Source organism: Musca autumnalis, unplaced genomic scaffold, assembly GCF_047663935.1.
Source record: "Musca autumnalis isolate F117 unplaced genomic scaffold, ASM4766393v1 scaffold_5, whole genome shotgun sequence".
Lineage (NCBI taxonomy): Eukaryota > Metazoa > Arthropoda > Insecta > Diptera > Muscidae > Musca > Musca autumnalis.
Window position 1 is genome coordinate 74,697,017 of NW_027412088.1, and position 23,407 is coordinate 74,720,423.

General features: G+C 37.0%; 1 protein-coding gene across 1 annotated transcript; it reads left to right on the top strand.

Annotated features, from left to right (window-relative positions):
- The first annotated feature begins 214 nt into the window (after positions 1–214).
- LOC141405520 (uncharacterized) lies at positions 215–23,004 on the top strand. Its single transcript, XM_073989924.1, has 2 exons — positions 215–575; positions 21,182–23,004. Exons 1-2 carry the CDS (start codon positions 552–554, stop codon positions 22,568–22,570), a joined length of 1,413 nt encoding a protein of 470 aa, XP_073846025.1. The 5' UTR covers positions 215–551; the 3' UTR covers positions 22,571–23,004.
- Positions 23,005–23,407: the final 403 nt, after the last annotated feature.

The following is a 23,407-nucleotide window of genomic DNA, read 5'->3' on the forward strand; positions in this document are numbered from 1 at the left end:
AAAATTCTCTCTCATACGCATGCGTACGTTTGAGCTTACATTGGAGACTTTTTCTCGGTTTCACTCTCATTGAAAGCTTTCGCTTTCAATGCACTTTATAAAGCACATTACAGCTGATGGTGGTTGTTGTTGTTGCTATTGACCAAAGTGTAAGATGAGAAGCAGCACCACCACACTATCTAGGGAAATATTTGAAATATTTTGTTGTGATTTTGTTTTGGTTTCGTTAGCTAGCGGGTTGGCGGGTTTTGTTATTGCCATTTTTCTCGAATTTATGCTGTTGTCTTTGACAGTCGGTGGATAGGCGTGTGTGTTAGCGTCTGAGTATTTAACTGGAGTATTTGACCATTAGTGAAACAGTTTATTCCTCACAGAGGAGTGAAATAGATTAAAGAGGTTCAAACGAAAACCGAACGAAACAAATTGTCCTTGTCAAACGGAAGAAGGACATTGGAAGAAGTAAATTAAAACGCGGGCGTTTTAAGTGAAAAAGACAAATATAAAACCGTAGGAAAATTTAAACAAAAAACTAATTAAATGACCCGGGAGCCATGCGGATCCAGCGGAGTCTAGTGGTATGCAAAATAATAAAAATAATGGACAAACTATTGAAAAAAAGCAACAAATAAAAACTCTATAATAAGTGTTTGTGTGTGTTTGAAAAACTAATGAAAACTCCCACCTATAAAATAAAATTAAAAATGTTTCAACAAATTGGTAATCATTAAAACGGATATGAAATGGAAAAAAATTAACCATGAAGTGCTTGGATTTATGTTGGGATTTTATTAAAAATTTTAAGCTTCAGTGCCTATCTGAACAAAATACAAATCATGCAATAAACAATTTTCAATTCAAATGGAAACGCACAATTTGTGTGTGCAATAATTTTTCATGGTATTCTCTACCGGTGTTGTTTTCAGTTTCAATCAGTTTGAGTGCTTCGTGATTTTCTGATGAAGTTTATTAACACCCATTACGTTAATATCAATGAATATTTTCATAAATAAATAAATCATAACTTAAGCATTTCATTTATTAGACCATTGCCAAATGTTTTTTCAGCCACAACAAAAGACTTAAGACCCAAACTCGATTACCTCACATTAAACTTAACAAAGAATGGGAGGAAAAATCGCCAAACGTAACAATGATGAATTGAGTGTTGTTTTTCATCTTTTTTCATTCATTCCAAAACAGTGTTGCATGTCTTTTCATATCTATGTTATGAGTGAACGTATTAAAACTTTAGCCACAAACTTGAAATGAAAAACGTGAAACATCTGGAAAAACGTTTATCTTCGAATATGTGTGGATCAAGTTCGTCGGTCTGTTCATTCATTCGTTTGTTTGTCTGCCTGCCTGCCTTTTTTTTGTATTCCATTTAAAATGTTGTCTTGTACAGGAAACAAAGATGAACTACATATTGTATTCACATGCAGACATTCATGTCCGGATGACTGCAGTAGTTGGTGTACCAGGAAATAATGGCAATGGGTTGTTTTATGCAAATTTTCATGGTAATTGTTGTACAACATTTTGCCATGCAAATGAAATGGTTATTTTTATAGAGAAAAAAAGATACAGGTCAACATGTCAATGGAAATTGTTAGAAATAAATAACGATTTAAAACAAGGATCATTATTGGTTAGTATCGAAGGTTTTCTGTAAATAAACAACAAAATAACACACAAAACACACAAGTGGCACAAGAAAAAATGTCACTGAGGCACAAGCATTCCCTATCCTTGGTTAGATAGCTCGAGACAAACCATGTTATACTCTAGAATGAGAATATCGCTCTAAACGCCGATATTTTGCTTTACCGCTCCATTCATTATACACATAGCCTAACGAGGATATATATCGACACCTCCAAATAATAGTACGCTAAGTCTAAAAAGTGAGTTTTGCAGGAGAAGCTCTCAAAGTTTGGAAATTTTTTTGAACTTCAGTACTATGCTAAGTCAATATTTGTTATTAACTTCTGTTCGGATTGATCGATCATTACCAAAATTAGACAGAATTTAAGTTAAAGGACGTTCGACACCTACAAATAATAGTTTGCTAATTCTGAAAAGCGAGTTTTGCAGGACAAGCTCTTAAAGTTTGGAAATTTCTTTGACCCTCAGTACTATGCTAAGGAAATATTTGTTTATAACTTCTGTTCGGATTGTCCGATCATTACCAAAATTTGACAGAATTTAAGTAAAAGGACGTTAAATATAAAAATGTAAAGAACTTGAAAACATGCTAAGTCGACTTAGCATACTATTGTTTGGAGGCGTCGATATGAGGATTTCTGAGTGAAATCGGGCACTTTTTCAAAAAAATGGCTTTTGATTTCCTTTAATTTTTGCTGTGTTGATGCTGGTCATCAGCAAAACATTTCAGTATGTTTTCAGATTTTTTTGACTAACGGTTCCAGGGATATCGCGCCTTGAAAAAGTCGAATTCAGTAAAATCTATATTCAAATAAATACTCATAGCTTCTTTAATATTGGTCCAAAAATTTAATTAATTTATCGTTGGAATCGAACTTAATGACCGACGATTTTTGCAAGTGAATAAGGAAAGCCGAAGATTCGAACTCACACCACTACCACTATGTGACATATTTCGTCTTTGGTAGAGGCTCATCAGACAAATCGGCTGTGAGGCAGCTTTGCTGTCATCAAACTTTCCTTATTTTTTTATTTATTTGAAAATATTGCCTATTAGGGCGAAGATCATTTTTTAATATTAATTTTTAATTATTTTTAAATTCCCGTTGGAGTCGAGCTTAATCTCGGATTTTTGCAAGTGAAAAGGATTCAAACCCACACAAAAATCTTGTTTTGTATTATTCTTGTTTTTTATCAGCTATCTAAAAAATAGAAAAAGAAGATTTTTAATATTAAATCGCGAAAATTGCACACAAGCCCATAATGCAAAATTGTTTCTATTTTATATTAAATAGCTGATAAAATAATAAAAAATACAAAAACAGATTTTTTTTTCTATTTGGACCAATATTAAAGAAGTTGTGAGTATTTCTTTGCTTATAGTTTTTACAGAATTCGACCTTTTCAAGACACGATATCTCTGTAACCGTTTGTCAAAAATAAAATATCTGAAAATATACTAAAATGTTTTGCTGATGCGCAAAAAACTGCTAAAACAACTATTTTAAGTGCAGTTTAAGGCCAACTGGTGGATGGTTTTGCAATTATTGCCTGAGGTGGTTCTAATATAACCATATATTTTTTGCTTGGGGATATCCATACTTACGAAGATGGGTTGAAACACTGTGGTCCTGATATTTTTTCGGGGGCCCCTACCATTCCGAAAGGAAGGCTATGAAAATGCCCAACAACCCTACTACCACAAACACCAAAATGACCTGTTCATTCGTTTTGTAGAGAATTAGTGTTTCATTCCCGTAGCCGGTATTGCGAATATGATCTATCCTGTAAGTTTTAGTTTCAATCTTTCCGTAACTCCTCCCATAAACGTCCAAAAATTTGCTTATAAATACAATAATAACAAGTAAGAACGGCGTTAAGTTCGGCCGGGCCGAACTTGTTATACCCTCCACCACAAGTTGTATTGAAGTAAAATGGAATAATAAGTTTCCTTTCGTGTATGAAGAAGACTTAATACTAAATTTCAGCAATTTCGGTAAAACAATGTGAGACACCATTCTATGGGGGCTATTTCAAAATGTCGATCTATACCGACAAATTTCTGACGGAAAGTTTTTAGGCTCAAAGAAGACAAAATACCAAATTTCCTATATTTCGGTAAGAGAATGTGGCTAAAACTAAAAAATACCGAAAATCAAGAAGTAAGCTTCTATGGGGATATAGGAAGACGTGGACCTATACTGATAATACTGTTCTGGAATATTTTATAACTCTTGGAAGACGAAATAACGAATTTCAGCCATTTCGGTTGGATACCGACGTCACAATCTTCAGTATTACGAAAATCCGGAGGTACAGTTCTATGAGGGCTATATCGAAACGTGGACCTATACCGACGAATTTTAGTCAGAAATGGGGCAATATGAAAGCGTGGACATGTACAGACATATTTCTGGCGAACAATTTTATATCACATTGAAGACTAAATACCAAGTTTCAGCCATTTTGGTGGAATATTGAAGGCACAACCTTCAAAATACGAAAAATCGGGAGGTACTATAGCCCATGGGGGCTATATGAAGGCATGGACCTATACCGACAAATTTAAAGGGGAAGTTTGAGTACCCCCAACGAAGTCCAAATACCAAATTTCAGCCATTTCGGTGGAATATTGAGGCCACAACGTTCAAGACACCGAAAATCGGGAGGTACCGTTCTATGGGGGCTATATGAAGGTGTGAACCGATACCGACAAAATTCTGGGGGAAAGTTTTGTACCCCAAAAGAAGACTACGTACCAAATTTCAGCCATTTTGGTAGGATAATGAAGCTAAAACCTTAAAAATACGGAAAATCGGGAGGTACCGTTCTATGGGGCTATATCAAAACGTGGACCTTGGACTATATCAAAATGGGATATTTTCAATACCAACCATCCTGCAAGTAAAAAAACTTCTGTACCAAATTTTGACTCTCTATCTGTAAAATTGCGAGCTGTATCTTGATTTCAACAGACAGACGGACGGACGGACAGACGGACATGGTCAAATCGACATAGAATTTTATGCTGATCAATAATATATATACTTTATAGGGTCTCCGACGAATATTTCGATGTGTTACAAACGGAATGACAAATTTAATTATACCCTCCATATGGTGGAGGGTATATATAATAAGGGCCTAGTTTGGTCCTTGGAGTCCCATTTAAAATTTTGGGGGTTTTCATACTTCGACTTTTCCAAAGCAGGGATGTTCGTGGAAATAGTTTTTAGTCCTTCTGGGGAAGGTTATATATGATGCATTTCACTCATTTATGCTGACGACCTCGATGACATGGAGTAGAGAAGTTTTACATGGCTGAAAAATTCGCAAAATTATATGTTGTGTAGCCTGGGAATCGAACCTAGGCATTGAGCATGGTAGACGAGCACGCTAATCATTGTAATACGGTGGCACCTACTGGGGACAGTGTAATGTCGATCAGAGCTGGTCAATACGACATTGGGGTTTGAAAATACCAAGCACCGGTCCTGGACGGTTTTAGCATAGCAACGTCCAGCACTTACATATATTGGTCCCTCAATCATCTCAAGTGGACACTGACCTCCCCATAGTCTCACCTGGGGAAGTGCCCTTAATATCCGTCAAAGTAGTGATGGGATGGGCATCTGGTTGGTAACGCACCCTATGAAAAAAAGAAAAACAAATTCCACTAAAATTGACGACCTCCGCAAACATTTTAAGGATCATGATCTGCGAATTTGTACCTAAACTGTGCGGAATCTTTACAGAGTAGTTGCAGTTTAAGCACAGGTGTTGCGATGTACGCACTGTATTATAGCTGCCATGGAAAGAAACATGAGCTAGGTATAGTATTCATTGTAAATCGGAGGCTTTAAAACTGCTCTGCCGCTGCCTTGCCCATGATATTAAGATTACTCTAAGAGATTTTAATGCCAAAATTTGGAGGGAAAATATCTTTGATCTCACGATAGGCAAATTCAGACTTTATTAGGTAATATCCGAAAACGGAATGGCAGCGGCTAAAAACATGGCACATCGACATACACAAGGCCAGGTGGATATCTCCAGAAAACCAGAAAACAAATCGATCATGTTGTGATGGACGGAAGGAACTCTTTCAGTGTGTTAGATGTCCGATTGCTTCGAGGAACGAACATCGATTCGCACCATTTCCTTGTAGCAGCCAGGTACTCACTCGTCTTAATGTTGCGGCAGAAGGGCAATCCAACACACAGAACGGAAGCTGGATGTCGAGAAAGTGCAAACACCACATACATATGTCACAACGTACTCCTTGTTCCGATAATGAGGTAGCGTAAAAATCCATGATACGATTAGGGGTGTTGTAAGACTACTACCCTAATGTCAGTAGCAACACGAAGCGCCAAGGAAAAAAGAGGAGAAGCGTAATTTCAGATGTTCATGAACCGAAAGAAATCCACAAATTTTACCTGAATGTAAAGCACTAGACTGAATGGTATGGCGCAGGCTCATTCTCCTGCAAAAATGATGAAGGAAATATGATAACTGATACACATAGCGTAATGAAGATCTGGAAGGTGCATTTGATCATGTTTTTCGAACATGGGCGGTGATGAAAATACACCAGAATCAATCCCAAACACCTCCATTAAGTGTTTACTAAGGTAATTTTAACTCAAAAATCGATGTCAATTTTTTTAGGCATCACCCCCCTAAAGTGCAGAATCGGAATATGTTAACACGTGTCAATAGGGCCTCGAAGTTCCCATAGTAATTTGTATGGGACCAAAGACGAATTTTCACAAAATCGCTGTACAGACCAAATTCATTATCCAAACGATGAAAAATTTTACCAGTTCTTTGTTGTGGCTAAAAAAACTAATCTTACATAAAATTGTGAAAATTGGCTCGGATTTTAAATTTAGCTATATAGGACCCATGGAAAATTTGAGGTCCCAGTGGCACTTGTTAACATATTCCAATAGTGCTCAAACTTTGGCAATCTTAAAATCTAACAAAACTAAACACCTTAGGAGGTGCCGTCTAAAAACATCCAACATCGATTTTTTATAACTACCCTAGTACTTACCCCCTAGCCAAAATGAGGTCATGGCAACAATTAATCGTCTGAAGAACAATAACGTTACGGACTGCCTGTCGAACTGTTGTGCCAACTACATAGGTATTGTCTCCTATCCATCACATAAACTGTTCTGTCAAGCATATTGTGTGAACGACTAAAGCATATGGTTAAATGGTTAATGGAATAATCGGGTCATATCAATGCTGTTTTTGATTGGCAAATCTACAATAGACCAAGTCTTCAATCTACGCCAAATCCTAGAAAAACAGATCAACACATGTCACGTGTTCGTCGACCATAAGGCCGCCTTCGACATTCAAATAAAGTCAAAGATGTTGAAAGTCATGTCTGAGTGCGGCATACCTGTAAAATTAATACAATTATCGGAAAGAACCTATCCGAGCGTTTTAAAACAAAACGAGGTTTCAGACAAAATGACAGTCTATTGTGCAACCTACTTAACATCTTGCAACATACGATATGCAAATGTAAAAAATCATTTTATACCACCCATCCTAAAATATTCTAAACTAAGATGAAACAGTTACTTTCATGTCCTGTCCACAAAATTAGGTGGAGAAGTCTTTTGACCACGAAACCCCTAAATGCCTAACTTAGGTTAGAAAATTTATCTAAAAATGTCTACAACCGGGTTTCACCTTTATATTTATACCAAAACATTGTGCTATGCTGACGATTTTAGATAGAGAAGTCTTGCGACCACTGGGAACTTCAAATATCAAATTACATATAGTTCGATCAACAAATGATAAAATTCTCAAAATACCGAAAATCGGCAGGTATTGTTATATGGGAACTATACCAAAACATGGACGCATATTGACAATTTGTGACCTCTAAGAACCTCAAGTGTCAAATTTCAGCTAGTTTGGTTAAATAATATAGCTAAAATCCTCAAAATATTAAAAATCTTGAGGTAACGTTACACCAAACAATGGACCTATATTGATACTGTTTTGTGAAGAAGTTTTGTGACCGCAGGGAACCTCAAATGTCAAATAGCGGGTTGTTCAGTCAAAAAATAAAATAACATAACATGGACCTATGTATATTGACAATTTTTGGTGCAGAAGTGTTGCGACCACTGGGAATCTAAAATCGTGACTGCAGGTAACCTCAAATGTCAACGGGTTGTTTAGTTAAAAAATTAGCTTAAATCCTCAAAATACCGAAAATCGGAGGTCTATACCAAAAGGTGGGCCAATATAACCCACCTTCGGACTTGACTTGCCTACCCAGCCAACTGTTTTTGCCGATGGCTCTGATATCAGATTTTTTCCGAGATTTCGTAGCCGTTTTTCCGATTATTTTCCGAGAGTTCTGCGCAATCTCTGAAGAGAAATTTTGATTCATTCTCTTTCCGATTAATTTCCGAGTACTCTGAACATAATCTGAAAAGAAACTTTAATTTGTTTCTTTTTCTCGCGAGCAAAATTCCCGAACTCCGGTTGAGAGTTCATTGTATACAATCAACGCTAACGGCAAGAGAAATTTCTTTGCTTTGTTTGCATGCTGTAGCTTGTTTTTTAGTTATTTCGCAGCAGATAAGTGAGTACGACGTAGTGGAACAAATTATTGTGTGTTTTAGAACAAATGAAAATGGGAAGCTTGCATACACATTTTGTAAAACGTTGTTTATAATAATCAATATTGTTAATTCTATTTTAGATACGTCAAATAAAGAAAAAATTCTGAAAAAGTATCCGAAAGTCATCCGATTTTTTGCCTATTTTCGAATGCTCCTTTAGAATTTTGTCCGAAATTGTGCAGAATATTGAAAATTCCCTCAAAATTTCCGCTTTTTTCATTCGAGTTTTTAATCGATTTCGTTTAGAATTCGGAAAGAAACTCGAATGTTCCTTACGATTTTTTTCCAACAAAACTTTTCGAATTCGTGGGCATCTTCACACAATTTTGTTCCGATTTCGGAACGAATTCGGCATCAGAGTCGGAAACTTGTGCAGAGTTTCGTTCCGAATTCGGAAAAAATTGTTAGTTGGGTATGGAAAAAAGACACTCGGATGCAAAAATATAGCGTTATAGAGTGATTACAACAGATGGACATGGGTAGATCGCCTCAGAATTTTATTTATGCCGTATATAAAATATATTGATTTTGTACGTAATGTGGGGTAATAACAAATCATTGACATATCCTCGGTGTCATGCTTAAGTGTTCCATACGTCATTTTTGACATTTTGAGTTAAAGGTAGCTTTCAAGGTTTTCAACCCTGTTCTTTCTGAATTTCTAGTCGGGTTTTCTCTATCTCTTATAGTTTTCGAGAAATGTAAATATGATCCATATCCACTTTCGACGCAAAAAAAATCTGTTTTTTTGTTCCATATCCATACCGCTTGGCGTATGGAGCAAAAAAAGACAAAAAACGAATTGTTCCTCATGAAAAATGATGACGTTTGGAACAAAAAATTGCCAACTTTTTGCAAGTTACGAACAATGTGGCGTATGGAACAAACTGTTTTAAAGGACTAGGTTTAAAAACTGAAGAAGAATAGTTTTTAAATTTAAATATTTTTAAATGTTGTATTGTTATATGAAACTTAAATTTATTTTTGCTTAAGATAAACGCCTCCCGCTTATTAAATGACATGTAAAATAATAAAATTTCAGAAAATGAATTAATATACAATTAATTCCATAGCCACTACCAATAGTTCAGAGAACCATAATTGAATTTGTTTATCAGATATATAGCCTTCTTAAGTTTTATTTAATTTAACATCACTTTTTCGAGGTACAGGAAGGAGTGGAGCGATATAGTCCATATTCGCGAGGTACCCGAAGGAGTGCACCGATATAGTCCACATTCCAACCTGATACATGACTGAATGAAATAATACGATGTGCAAAGTCTGTAGCCATCAGAAACTCCCTGCGCGAATTATCTTGCGGATTTGCCATTTTGGTTGGTGGCGTCTGGGTTTCATGGAGTTTTTAAGTTAATATCTCAGGAAGTATGGACTTGCGCAAGAAAAAGAATTGTACCGTCGCAAGGATAACCTACTGAAAAAATGTTAAAACAATCCGAGAAGAGCTCTCAAAATTCACTTTATCCGAATTTTGTGTGGGAGGTACCCAAAGGAGTGGATCTATATAGTCCATATTCGACCCCGATATATATCTGGAAGGAATGGTACGATGTGCAAAGCTTGGAACAAATCAATTGCTCCCTTCGAGAGTTATCGTTCACAATATTTTATAGAATTTTTTTTTTGAACTTTTGTTGGGGAGGTACCCGAAGGAGTGGACCGATATGGCCCATCTTCAAACTTAAACTAAGTTTGGACGATATTACGATACCCAAAATTTGGTCCGAATCGGTTGGTCCGTACTAGAGTTACCGAGCGCACCATCCAACCAGACAGACGGACAGAAAGACAGACGGACGGACATGGCTAAATGAACTCAAAATTGTCTAAAATGAAATTTGTCCAAAACCGTTATTTCGATAAGGCACATTTCAAGCCTAAAGGCTGAGGATATAAAAACTAAGTTTACGATTTTGAGCCTCAATATAGGATGGATTATGAATCCACTATTCGTAATATCATATATTTTATATGAATTAATTCCAAGCTTTCGTTTGAAATGAAATGCCAATTAATATTATCTAAAATTACTTCCCCCCGTCCCCTTTTCAAACCTGTATATCGCTAATGAAATATTCACAATTTTTCATACCCAAATTATTACATGAACAAACAAAATGGACCAAGCACGACTATGTATGTAATTCATCATAATTCCAAACATATTCCAAACGAATCATTAACACTCACCTAACAAAAATGGTTGTGCAAAATAAAAGAAGGCAAAAGGCTAAGATAAACCCCCTCCTGCTGGTAGGCAAAGACAAAGACGCCGAGTGGACAAACAAATTGTATAACAAAACCAAACAACAAATTGAATGAATGGACATGCAGTACGAGTATAGCAAAAAAAATGCATGATATAATCTAACAATTGTCTATATAATCATAAGAAAGCCTTTTTTGTTTGAAAATCCCCCGAAATTGGGAGTTTGTCTTGAGATCATAATGATGTCAAGGATGGCGATTTATTTCCTGTAATGATTTGTAGTTTATTTTTGTTTGATTGCATTACAAGCTTAGCTTTTTTGATGGTCACTGTTGCTACTTTACTTTCACTTTGAGCGCTATACATAAATTAACACTTGCCACAATCACCACCAGCAACAACAACAACCATAGCAATAACATAAAGATCACGACAAAGATCTATGATTGCAGCAATACCATTAATATCTGGAACACAAACTAACGCCATCGTGCCCAACACCAAACACAATCAACACCATTCAGCAGTAATCTTGCAGCCAGGCTCTAATGAGATGAAATGACATAATAATAGACCATTCCCACTAAACATCACATAACTATTTGGCAATATTGTTTGGATTATGTCTTTAATTTAATAAATAAAACTAACACAGTAGCTGAATTAACACCTCCTGTGATGGATGGAACGTTGACACATGAAGAAGCTTTGAAAAATGGTCATTGGTAGAGAACACCCTTCGATGTGATGAGCATCAATCATAACTTCACACATAACTAAATTAACAATTTCAAGGTCAAAAGAAACAACAAATCCAAACCCCATTTCTTATTCCCCACACCTCCCCCACACATTTGAAATTAAGATTTATAATCTTGGCATCTTTTGGGATATTTAAATTTACATTATTGCCTTCATAGTCTATAGTCTGGCTAATGACTGAATAAACTTAAAAAACTTCACATTCTTTTTGTTGTTATTGTAGTAATGAAAAGCAACATTTAAGTGACCGGATTTAAAAAACAAACAAACGAAATTATGTAATCACAGATTACCATATCTGAGTCATTTCTTGCCATTTTATAAACAACAACAATAACAAAAGTTGTTTACGTTTTAAAAAGGCCATTGACTTTATTTGGCTGAGAGGTTACACTTCGGTGGATTTAGGTCAAACAAAGAGTCTGCACACATCTTAAGTGATTAGATGAATATGTATGTGTGCGTTTTTCTTGTTTGATGACCTACTTTTATTATAAAAAATGGGATAAGCTTTAAAATAAATATTTATTTAATTTATTTTTAATTGTCTAGATTTGCCAAAATCAAATATTTGTTAAAGATTTTCAAAACAAAAAATAAAATATTGCCAAATCTCTTGATTTGGCCATATTCAGGATGTGATTAAGCCATTTCCGTGAAGGTCAATATGTAATATTCGTTATGCACTAATTTCAATCAAAGTTGTTGTGGGAATTTCATAATTTCTTTTTAACATCTGCATTGTAAAAAATTTCCATTAGCATGTCAAGCGACGGCAATCTCACATAAGAGATCACGTTATTTTGGGCAACCAATGGTAATGAAATAATAACAATTAATAAATAAAAACAAAAGACTTAAGACACAAAACGCAAGGCATTCAGTTGTTGCAGAAACGGTGGCTACATATCGCACATTTACTAAAAGAGTAACACATCTCGAAAAATCCAGTTTCGAGAAAAACGCGGTTTAACTTGGCGATTGATGTTTGATTTCCCAACTTAGACAAGTAAGAAAGTTTCAGTCAGCTGTACTGACGAAGATATACCCTTAGCCTATCTGAATTGAAACTATGATCTACGGCCAGATCGAATGTATTTAGGGTCTTTTCAGAATTTTGTGGCCCTTTTTGGACATTTGAACTTGCCGACAAGAATGTGGATTAGGATTAAAGTTCAAAAGCGTTACGGAGGAGGTCCTTAAAGGAATGAACCGACATAGTCCATTAAGGAAGTGGATGTTATTTTTGATTGATATCGCATCCACTAGTAGGTCATCGTATAATTTTTGGACCAGTATGCCAGGAAGCAGGGCCACAACGAACAGCATCGGTATTCATTTCCAAATGATCTTCGAGCAGACCCCAAACTGTACTTAGACACAAATGTTGAACTTTGCGGGGGAGGTCCAATAAGGAAGAGATCGATGTCGGCCATTTTGGAAGTTAAACTAAATTTGGACAAAATATTAGGAGATCCAATGTTTTGAAGAAATTAGTTGCCCCGTTAAAGAGATATCGTGCATACCATTTTAGTGACATTTTTAAATATTGAGGGGGAAGTACCGGGAGTTGTTGATCATCTTCGAAATGAAACTAACCCTATAGGGGTTTTTACATCTTTCGGGCAATTTTTGCGAACAATTTTTTCGAAAAGTTTTGAACTTTAGTGGGGGAGGTACCTGAAGGAGTGGACCAATATGGCGTATCTTCGAACTTAAAGTAAGATTGCACAAAATATTACGAAAGCCAAATTTTGGACCGAATCGGTTGATCCAATCGAGAGTTATCGTGCGCTCCAGCCAGCCAGTCAGACGGGCATAGCTAAATCAACTCCAAATTGTCTGAAACGGATTTCGTCCAAACATACTTGGGGTCTAAAACCATTATTTCAATGAGCATTGAAATATACATTTGAGAACATATATATATATATACTAGCTGACCCGGTTCCGCGTTTCTGGCCCGTCGTTTTGGATTTCCGTGTAAGGCTTAGTAATCTATCAACAACTTGTCTATCTAATATTGATACCTCACGATATTCGAACCAAATTGACGATACATCAACGTTTTGGTATAACCCTCATGCAATGGTATCTCCAGATATAAAATAGAAAATTACTTTAATTATAGCCTCCACCATAATATGAAGCGTATAATTAACTTTATGATTCTGTCCGTCTATCTGTTGAAATCAAGATACAGCTCGCGATATTTTACATATGGCTTTTCAATTTGATGCAGAAGGTTCTATTTTTTCTCGTAGCATGTTTGGTATTGAAAATTGGTTATATCAGTTCACATTTTGATATAGCACCGACTGATTTTCGGAATTTTCAAGGTTTTAGCAGCATGATCCTACCGGAATGACATTACTTTAGTATTTAGTCTCCCTTAGAGGCATAACGCATTTTTGCAAAGGATTATCAGCATAGGTCCACGTTTTGATAGAACTACCCTAGGTTTTTATCTCATTATCCCACCGAAATGGCTGCAATTTGGTATTTAGCATTCAGTGTGGGTATTTTTTTTCTCTTTATTCCTCATGGGAACATAGGACTTCTACAATGTTTTTTGAACTTATTCTATCATTACATATTACTTTTATTCGGCAAGCACTGTTCGTCGCCATGTGTTCTTTGGTCTTCCCGGCCTTCTTGTGCCTTGTGGGTTCCATTCTAATGCTGCTCTTGCAATACTTTCTTGTGATATATGAAGTGTTTGTCCTATCCACTTCCATTTCCGTATTTTTATTTGCTTTCCTATAGGTTCCTCATTGGCTAATAAGAGTAGTTCTTCGTTTTTGATTTTTCTTAGCCAAGATATTCTTTGTGTATTATTCGTAGACACTTGTTAATAAACGTTTGCAGTCTTTGGGCTCTGATCTTAGTCATCAACCACGTTTCGCTTCCATAGAGGAGTGTGCTTTTGTTTTTGTTGATATGCTCTTTGCTCTCCATGTTTTATTGAGGCGACCGAATGCTGATCGTGCTTTCTTAAGTCTATTTGTGGGTATAAAACATAGAATATTCGGTACAGGTCCAGGTTTCTAAATAGTCTTCATTGAACGGTACCTCTCGATCTTCGGTATTTTCAAGTTTATAGCCACATTATTCATACGAAATGACTATGATTGGTACTTAGCCTTCCTTGGGAGTATAAACCATTTCTGCAGAGAATTATCAAGTTTCGATAATTTGGAGGTTTTAGTCTCATTATCCCACCGAAATGGCTATGGCAATTTGGTGTGTTGTCTTCATTGCGAGTATAAAACATTCCCTCATAGAATATTCGGTAGAAGTTTTTTATGTAGCCTTCATTGAACGATACCTTTCGATTTTCAATATTTTCAAGGTTTTAGCGGCATTATTCAACAGAAATATAGCCATATTTGGAGGTATCAAATATTTTAGCAGAGAATTGTCGGTATAAATCCATGTTTTCATTCATAAAACGATACCTACCGATTTTTTGGGGATTTCGAATGTTTTAGCCACATTATTCAACCGGAATGGCTTAAACCTGATTTCAATATAATTTATTGTGGTGTGCATAAAAGTTGGGACCGGTCTAACTTAACGTCGTTTTTACTTCTTGTTGCACTCCCAAACATGAAAACATCTGTGATTCATAAAAAATGACTTCAAAATGCTATTGGGTTTATCTGGACTTTGCTCTATTAAAAAAACGTGGTCTTGATCGAGTTATTCCAAGCACTAAAGTCAATGTTCATGACATGTTTGCTGTCCCACTTACTAAATTTGTAAATCTAATCAGTAAGAATAAAGCAGAGGCCACAATTGCAATTGTGTTGATATTTAGCGATTTCTTAAAACCCGTTATTGGGGAGGTCCCCCACATCCTTTATTTTCGGTATTCTCCCACTTCATGAACCTACACACAATTTCATCCAATTCGGTCCAGCCGATTCGGAAGTTTAATTTAGGAAATCATGCCAGTCTTAAAAATCCTATATACATACATTTAGATAGGTTATAGATACACCGAATTGCTGGCCCATCGCTTTAGTGACCAATGCATATTTTTTAGATGTTCTAGTTACAGTTGAACCTCTATTATCCGTGAATCGATTATCCGGGAACCTCCATTATCCGTGATAGAAAAGAAATGTTTGATTTTTTTCCATTTCTTCTATTTTTCCTTATAAACTTTATTTCCCGGGAGTAAAAACACACTTTCCAATTAATCTGATAAAGCAAAGAAAAGGTAAACAAACGAAAACTGGAAATTCTCCCGTATTACACAATTTGTATATTTATGATATCACAAAAACCATGGGACAAAGTCAATTCAGATAAATCTGAAGATGATGATATTATGTATCCTTCTAAAATTTGGTGGATTACCGTAACAAATTTAATAAAAATTGCAGATTTTCATATTATTGTACAATATTATGTCATTCTTACTTAAAAATATGTTCAAAAACTGCATAAAAGCATTGCCTCGATTATCCGGGAAAATCGATTATCCGTAATGCCTCCGGTCCCGACCATCACGGATAATCGAGGTCCGACTGTATTTAAACATCTTTGAAATTATGCTTTGCCTGATTTCTCAATCGATTTTTTGGAATTTCGGTAAAGGGACATTTAACATTATTTGGGTTGTACTGTATTCCAAAATGTGGGGTTGATCGCGCTTTCCCAATTATTGAAGCCAGTGTTTATAGCGTTTTTGTAGTCACGCTTACTAATATTAAGCATATTACCTATAATTATACATTTTTAAAAAATTAGGCTGACCGCGATATTCCACTTCCGAGATGACCATACAGGATCAAGACAGTTATTATCATAGTATTGCAATAAATTTTTAAACAATACGTTCAAAATAATCTTTGATTGGGGGAGGTACCCTGGTCTCTCCACTGACCGGTATAAAAAATAGCTAAAAACCTATTCTCAGACCTAAAAACTCCACATACAAAATTTCATCGAATTCGGTCCAGCCGTTTCGGAGGAGTTTAATTTCGAACATCATGGCAGTCTCGAAGAATTTTATATATATATATATATATATATATATATATATATATATATATATATATCACCAATATTTTTGAAAATTGAACATAGCTAAAGCCAAGGTTTATCCTTTTAGAACACGCGACTCGTGATTGTATATTGTACAAATTAAATACATTTGGGTAAAATGAAGTGTTTTTGGACGTGGCAAAAAATATTGGCCTTAAAAGATAATTTGCGTTGAAGCTGTGGCTATATTTATGTTAAGAATATGGTGAAAATGGGTTGAAGCCTCCATGTCTTTTTTGTTATCTCTCGATTTGTGAGTAAACCACACTTCTCTCGAGTTTCCTGTCAAAGTAAAAGCAGAAGCAAACTAAATAAGAATCATCTCACTAATGTATTATATTTCAAAATTTCATCTGATTCTACCATTAAAAGATGCTGACATTTTGAAGCCAGATTTATCATCCGAATACGTTACTATCCCGATGCCGTCTGGAGGGGGCGGAATACAGAAGAGGTAGAAGTTAAACAGTTCCGGAGATATCACCCCAACTTGGGGAACTTCCTGTTTCACTCTACCGAGTTTGGACTTCTTGCTCCTGAATTCCACGTACGGCTGGCGTCCACACATGTAGTTTACTATCCAACGTTTCAAACTTGGCCGGAGGGTTGTCTGCTCAATGCCCTCAAACAGCGTGGAGTACCTGACTGTATCAAAGGCTTTTGATAAATCAAGGGACACCAGCACTGTTCTATCACAAGGCTGTCACTGGTTGAGTCCTTGACAAATATATGTGGAGATGGCGTGCAGCGCTGTTAATGCTGATGATCGGCAACTTGATAGCTATTCCTGATTCTGGGGAGGACTAAGCTCTCAAGGGTCTTTGCTACGAGCGACAAAAGTGAAATCGGCCTGTACGATTCACTTTTGCTGGCATCCTTGCCTGGCTTCCGTAGCGGGACCACCCTACCCATTTTCCAGACTCCGGAGCAATGAGGGTGGCTAGCGACAAGTTGAGAATTTTAGTGAGATACTCCACTCCTGGCTCATCCTGCTGCTTTAGCATTTCCATGAAGATTCCATCAGGGCACAATGCTTTGTATTATTTAGTGTTCCTGATGGCATTCGCAACATCATCCATTGTAAACTGTGGTCGTTCATCCTCGGCAGGAAGGGATCTGATGCGACGTAATACTCTCCTCTTCGCCCTGTCACACTCGGAGTGCTCGACAAACTGTCGATTGAAATAACTTGCGCACCTCGTCGGGTCAGTCAACGTAACGTCGCCAAACGTTACTAAGGTCCTATCTTTCATTCTTCCATGATTCGAGAGTGACTTAACCGTTGCCCACAATTCACTTATTCCGGCTCCAATCTTCAGATGATTTAACCACTTGTTCCGCTTATACTCGCCGACCAGCCTGTTAACTTCCACTGTCAGCTCTTTGACTCTGGGGTCATTGGGGTTGGCTCGACGAAGCTCATCACGCTCATTTTCTAATCCCGTCGCCTTTGCTGGGAAGTTTGGTCTTACTTCAGGTATTCGACCAGCAGGGATATGGCGAGCGGCTGCAACAGCGATGATGTCTCGGAACGTCATTTCCGCTACCCGAACATCTGAAGGATTGGACAGTTCTCTGAAGCGATAATTGGTGAAACTCGGCCAATTAGCTTTCCCATGATTGATGAAAGTGCAGCATTCAGAGGTGATGAAATCGGGTGGTCTGCTAATGGAGACAATTATGGGGAGATGGTCTGATCCAAGGGAAATAGCTCAAGGTTCCACACCTGACAGCTAACCCCGTACAGTCTAAGTATGGAACACTAGAGTCAAGCTCGAGCGAGATAGATCTGTACTGGACACACACCTGCAATAGGACTAATAGTCAAACACCTTCACTTCTAGTACGACCCAAGCGCAGTACTTTCTATCCGTCACAACTACGAAGACTGCAAGTGTTATACAGCTTCATTTCATAAAATCCACATTGTCATTGATCTCTCCATGAAGACCATAGCAGTTAAACTACAGAAGTTTCACTTTGTTAGAAACTGGAACAGCAATAGTCGGTGTTAGTGACTGCGGCTGATACTGCTGTTCGGTGAGAAAATATATGTAGTTACTGGGGTGACACTTCCTCATATTTCCTCGGGTCAATCCTATAGATAGAACCAACTTTCCACATCTTAAATTTTTTCCAAACATACACACGGTGCTCTTGAATCAAATTTAAATGGAAGGTGCTTACACCTGGGAAATTTTCGCGGATTCTGAAACTACAATGTTCATAGATGAGAAAAATCAAAAAACAAAAAAAATCGCCGGAGCGCTTTTTAAATAAATCGCGATTCAAGTTGACATTTTTAGGGGTTGTTTAGGTTTTTGCAATTTTGCTTGGAATCCGCAAGTCCCATCAAAATGGGAATAAGGAAAATGTTGTAGCTGTCAAAATTCTCTACAAGATTGACCTTAATGATATTTTCGTAGGTTTTACAACTTTTGAGATATAAAAGTTGAAATTGGGACAATACAAATTCAATTCAATTCTGTATCGTCTCCTTATAAAACAATGTCATGACTGCAATTTCCCAACTTAAACTTGTATATTTAAAAAAATGGTACAACCTAGGGAAAATTACATAAGCCAGTCTTGTAGAGAATTTTCACAGCTATAAGATTTTCTCAGATCCCATGCCGATAAGACTTGCCGTATTCAAGCAAAATCGCGAAACCCTAACAAACAAAACCTAAAAATGTAAACTGAGCTTCTTTATCTCCAAAATGGTACAGACTGAGAACAAATCATAAGCGTCAATCCTGTAGAGAATATTCACAGCTACAAAATTGTCCCTAGCTCCATTTCGATTGGACTTGCGATTTCCAAGCAAAATCGTGAAAACCTAAAAAACACTTAAAAATGTGAATTTTGACCGCGATTTATTTAAAAATCCCTACAGCGATTTTTTCTTGTTGTTGGATTTTTCTCATCTATGAACATTGCTGTTTCAGAATTCACAAAAACTTCCCCTGTGTAAGCGGTTTTCATTAAAACTTAGTTAAGGCGCCCCCTTCATTACATTGTTTTATAAGGGGGCGATACAGTCAATGCATTGTCCCAATTTGAACTTCAATATCTCAAAAATGATAAAACCTACGAAAATACCGTAGAGGTCAATCTTGTAGAGAATTTTCATAGCTACAACATCTTCTTCAGTCTTATTTAGACAGGACTTGCGGTTTCTAAGAAAAATCGTGAAAACATAAACAACCCCTAAAAATGTCAACTTGAATCGCGATTTATTTAAAAAGCGCTCCGGCGATTTTTTTTGTTTTTTGATTTTTCTCATCTATGAACATTGTAGTTTCAGAATCCGCAGAAACTTCCCAGGTGTAAGCACCTTTCATTTAAATTTGATTCAAGAGCACCGTGTACATCAAGTTCGAAAAAATGTGAAATGAAAAAAATTTTAAGGGAAATAAATGTCAAATGAAACAAAATATAAAGAAAATATTTTTCATTTTAAATTTTCATAGAACAAGAATCCAGCCCCAGTTTAAGGTTTTTTTAAAGATCGTTTTGAAATTTTTAGCCAAAATACTTCTTGGGGTCCTGCTTATTTTGTAATGTTTTCCTGACAATATGACCCAAAAAACTCTAAAAATCCCACTAATGATTAACTAAACAGCTTCATTCCCGCAAAAACCAAAATCTGTGCCTTTTGCCAAAAAGCCCTTCCCCTAAACAAAACATTACCAGCCATAGACATTTTGGGACACACACGGCTAATTTTATTAACATTTAAAAAAGTCTTATCAACAATAATAATTTTACAAATTTTTCACATTTTACATCTTTCTTGACGTTCTCCTTCTCCTTCTTGTTGCACCCCGCTTCATAGTTCCCGATGCACGGCGACGTCTTCGTCTCATTGGCGTCTGGCTACGACTTGTCCGTCTGGATCGCCTTCTTGTGCCAAGCGTAGCATCTTTGAGATCTCGATTTTCCGCCGCCCATTCGACATAGGATAATTTGTCATCTGCTGACATGTCACGCCAACTTTCACCGGCCATTTTTGATATTTCACTGGCTGGTAAATCATTTACGCCCTTCTTGGCCAAATCTTGTCTGTAGTCAGCCATGTAGAGGAAGAAGGGATTTGCTGAACGGATTTTTTCCATTGTCAAGGATGATTTCAAATTTATTTAAATTAAAAAAAAATAATTTTTATTTAAAAACGATTTTAACTTGAAGACTTCTAATTTTGAACTGAAAATTATTTTCTGTGGGAGAAAATATTTGTTGGAAAAATGTATTGTTTTTTCCATGGCCAACTTTTCGGAACAAAATATTTTTGAACAAGTAACTCAAAATTGGGTTTCACCCTCGGAATTAAAATCGTGGATTTTAAAGAATATTTTTTCAAACCATCGTGGATTTTGAAAAAAAAAACAATATTTTAAAGCAGGCCAGCCAACATCACATTTTCAACGGTGGCAAAATACCCCTCAGTGTTGGAGACATTTCCTGGGTATTTTAGCCATGAAAAACTTCTCCCGTTCGGACTCGGCGATACAAATTAGGTTCCATATGATTGAGCTAATATGAAGCGGGGTGCACTCATTGATAGGAGAGAAGTCTTCCCTGTACCTTCTGGGATGTTTGTGGGAACAAGTATAATACGAAACATTTCAAAAGAAATTTCTGAGTTTTGGAAGAGAGCTCTCTCGTGCTCCCTCGTTAATCTCCTCTTATTCCCACAAGTCCGGAAATCTCTTTATGCACCTCCTCTTCCATAGGTTATAACAAGCAAATCATATTCTATTTATTTTAACACAACTATTTTTTCTGCTCTTCCTTTTCTTTGCAGTTATCAGCATTTAGTGTCCTATTAATAGGCACCACCGTTATCCATGGCAAGGCCTTACCCGATCCTAAGCCCATTGCATCCCAAGCACAACAACCGCAACCTGTTCAACCTCAAATTCCCAACAAAGTTGTATTCGATCAACAAACCTCGGAATCTCAAGTCTCACAAGTTGCCCAGCAAAGGGTAGATCTTGGAGAACTTGGCGACGAGTATCACCACCACCATCATGAACATCATCACGATCCAGGCTATTGGAAAAAGAAAGTAACCTGGAAAGAGGGATGGAAGAAAATCTGGAAACCGGCGAAAAAACAAATTTGGATACCCCAGTGGAAACAAATCTGGAAACCTGTTTGGGTGCCAGTGAAAGTTCCTGCCTGGAAAGAAGTCAAGGTACCGGCATGGAAACAAATTTGGAAACCAGTGTGGAAAGAAATACAAGTACCAGCCTGGAAAGAAATTCAGGTGCCAGATTGGAAGAAAATCTGGAAGCCGGTATGGGTACCCACAAAAGTACCAGCCTGGAAGGATATCCAAGTACCAGCCTGGAAACAAATATGGGTACCAGTGTGGAAAGAGATCCAAGTTCCAGCCTGGAAAGAAATCCAAGTCCCCGAATGGAAACAATATTGGACACCCGAATGGATAAAGGTGGGCATACCTGGTGAGAAATATCTTGGCAAAGACCACGAAGGTTGGGAATACACCAGCCATGATCTGTGGAAAAAGAAATTGGTTTGGAAATCCCATTGGAAGAAGATTTGGAAACCAGCCAAAAAACAAATCTGGGTGCCAAGCAAAAAACTCGAATGGAAGGAGGAATGGAAACAAATTTGGAAACCAGCCAAGAAACAAATTTGGGTTGATGACAAGAAACTCGAATGGAAGGAAGCCTGGAAACAGATTTGGAAACCAGCCAAGAAATTGATTTGGGTCCCTGACAAGAAACTTGAATGGAAAGAGGCATGGGTACAAATTTGGAAGACTGAAAAGAAAGAAACCTGGGTGGAGGACAAGAAATTGGAATGGAAAGAGGCATGGAAACAAATATGGGTACCTGGTTGGAAGGAAGTTTGGGTACCAGCTTGGAAGAAAATTTGGAAACCGGTAATTATATCCGAATGGTTCCCCACACCAGATCATCATGATGAACACCATCATCATCACGAAGAGGAACATGGCTGGGATCGTAAGGATAGCAAAACGGATAAAGTTGTGTGGAAACGTGACGATAGTTCAGTGGCCAATAATGGCGGCGGCGGTTCAGCCATTGGAAATGTACAAAAATCCACCCAACTAAAACCAGTACAATCCACAGATTTCCAAAACAAGCCCATTGATACAATACAAAAGGAAACTTCAAAAGGTTTTAAATTTCCGGGAGCGTAAATATCAAAGGGCCACCCTCCCCCACACAAATATAGTTTCTAGGAAATTAGGCCATTTTGAATGCAATTCAATGCATATTTGTTTTCTTTGTATATAATGCAAACTATTTCAGATTTCTTTTTCAGTATCTACTTCTTTCCGCTTTACTCTCGCTTAACTATTTTCTGCTCCTCACCTCCTAAACTGAATGCTGTAACACTCTGTATCACTGCTGTTCTACTCCCGAACTATGCATCACTTTTTTCTTTTAATTTAAATTATTTTAATTTTATTTGTTTATTTAATTTTGTTATAACTATAGCAATAGCATGAAAGCGTTTCGAGAGTTTACTCGGGCGTTTTCGCCTAGCCTAAGTCATATTGTCCTGTAAGATATTTAAGTGAAAAGAACGCTCTTTTTTAAATAAAAGGTATTATTTTTTGAAAAAAAAAAATGTTTCTAAAGTTTTTTTGATAAGGGTGGGGGTGATATGGAGCATAGGTGACGTAGGCGATGAATGATACTAAGCAACGGTCTTGACCGGCTTTAATATGGCAAAGCCCAGGATTTCTCTTGGTCCCTCTTTCAGTTCAAGTGGACACTGACCTCCCCGTGGTGTCATCTGGGGAGCTGCCTTTAAGATCCGTCAAAGGTAGTGAGCTAACAAGTGCCGCGCGTTCACCCATAAGAACGTTAAAAACTTGGGTTGGGCGTTGGGCTAGTAACTCACCCCGTAAAAACACCGCCTACTATGAAAAAACAAAGAAAAAGAAGAAAAGCAAAACACTCTGAAGTTGACAAACCCGCAAACGTTTAAGGACCATGATCTGCGAATATGCACCTGGAATGTAAGGACT

What these genes read in the sequence shown, in the direction of transcription:
- LOC141405520 (XM_073989924.1), top strand. Translation starts at nt 552, where the DNA reads ATGCGGATCCAGCGGAGTCTAGTG. An exon ending in GGATCCAGCGGAGTCTAGTG is followed by an intron (nt 576 to 21,181) that starts GTATGCAAAATA and finishes TTTTCTTTGCAG; the next exon opens with TTATCAGCATTTAGTGTCCT.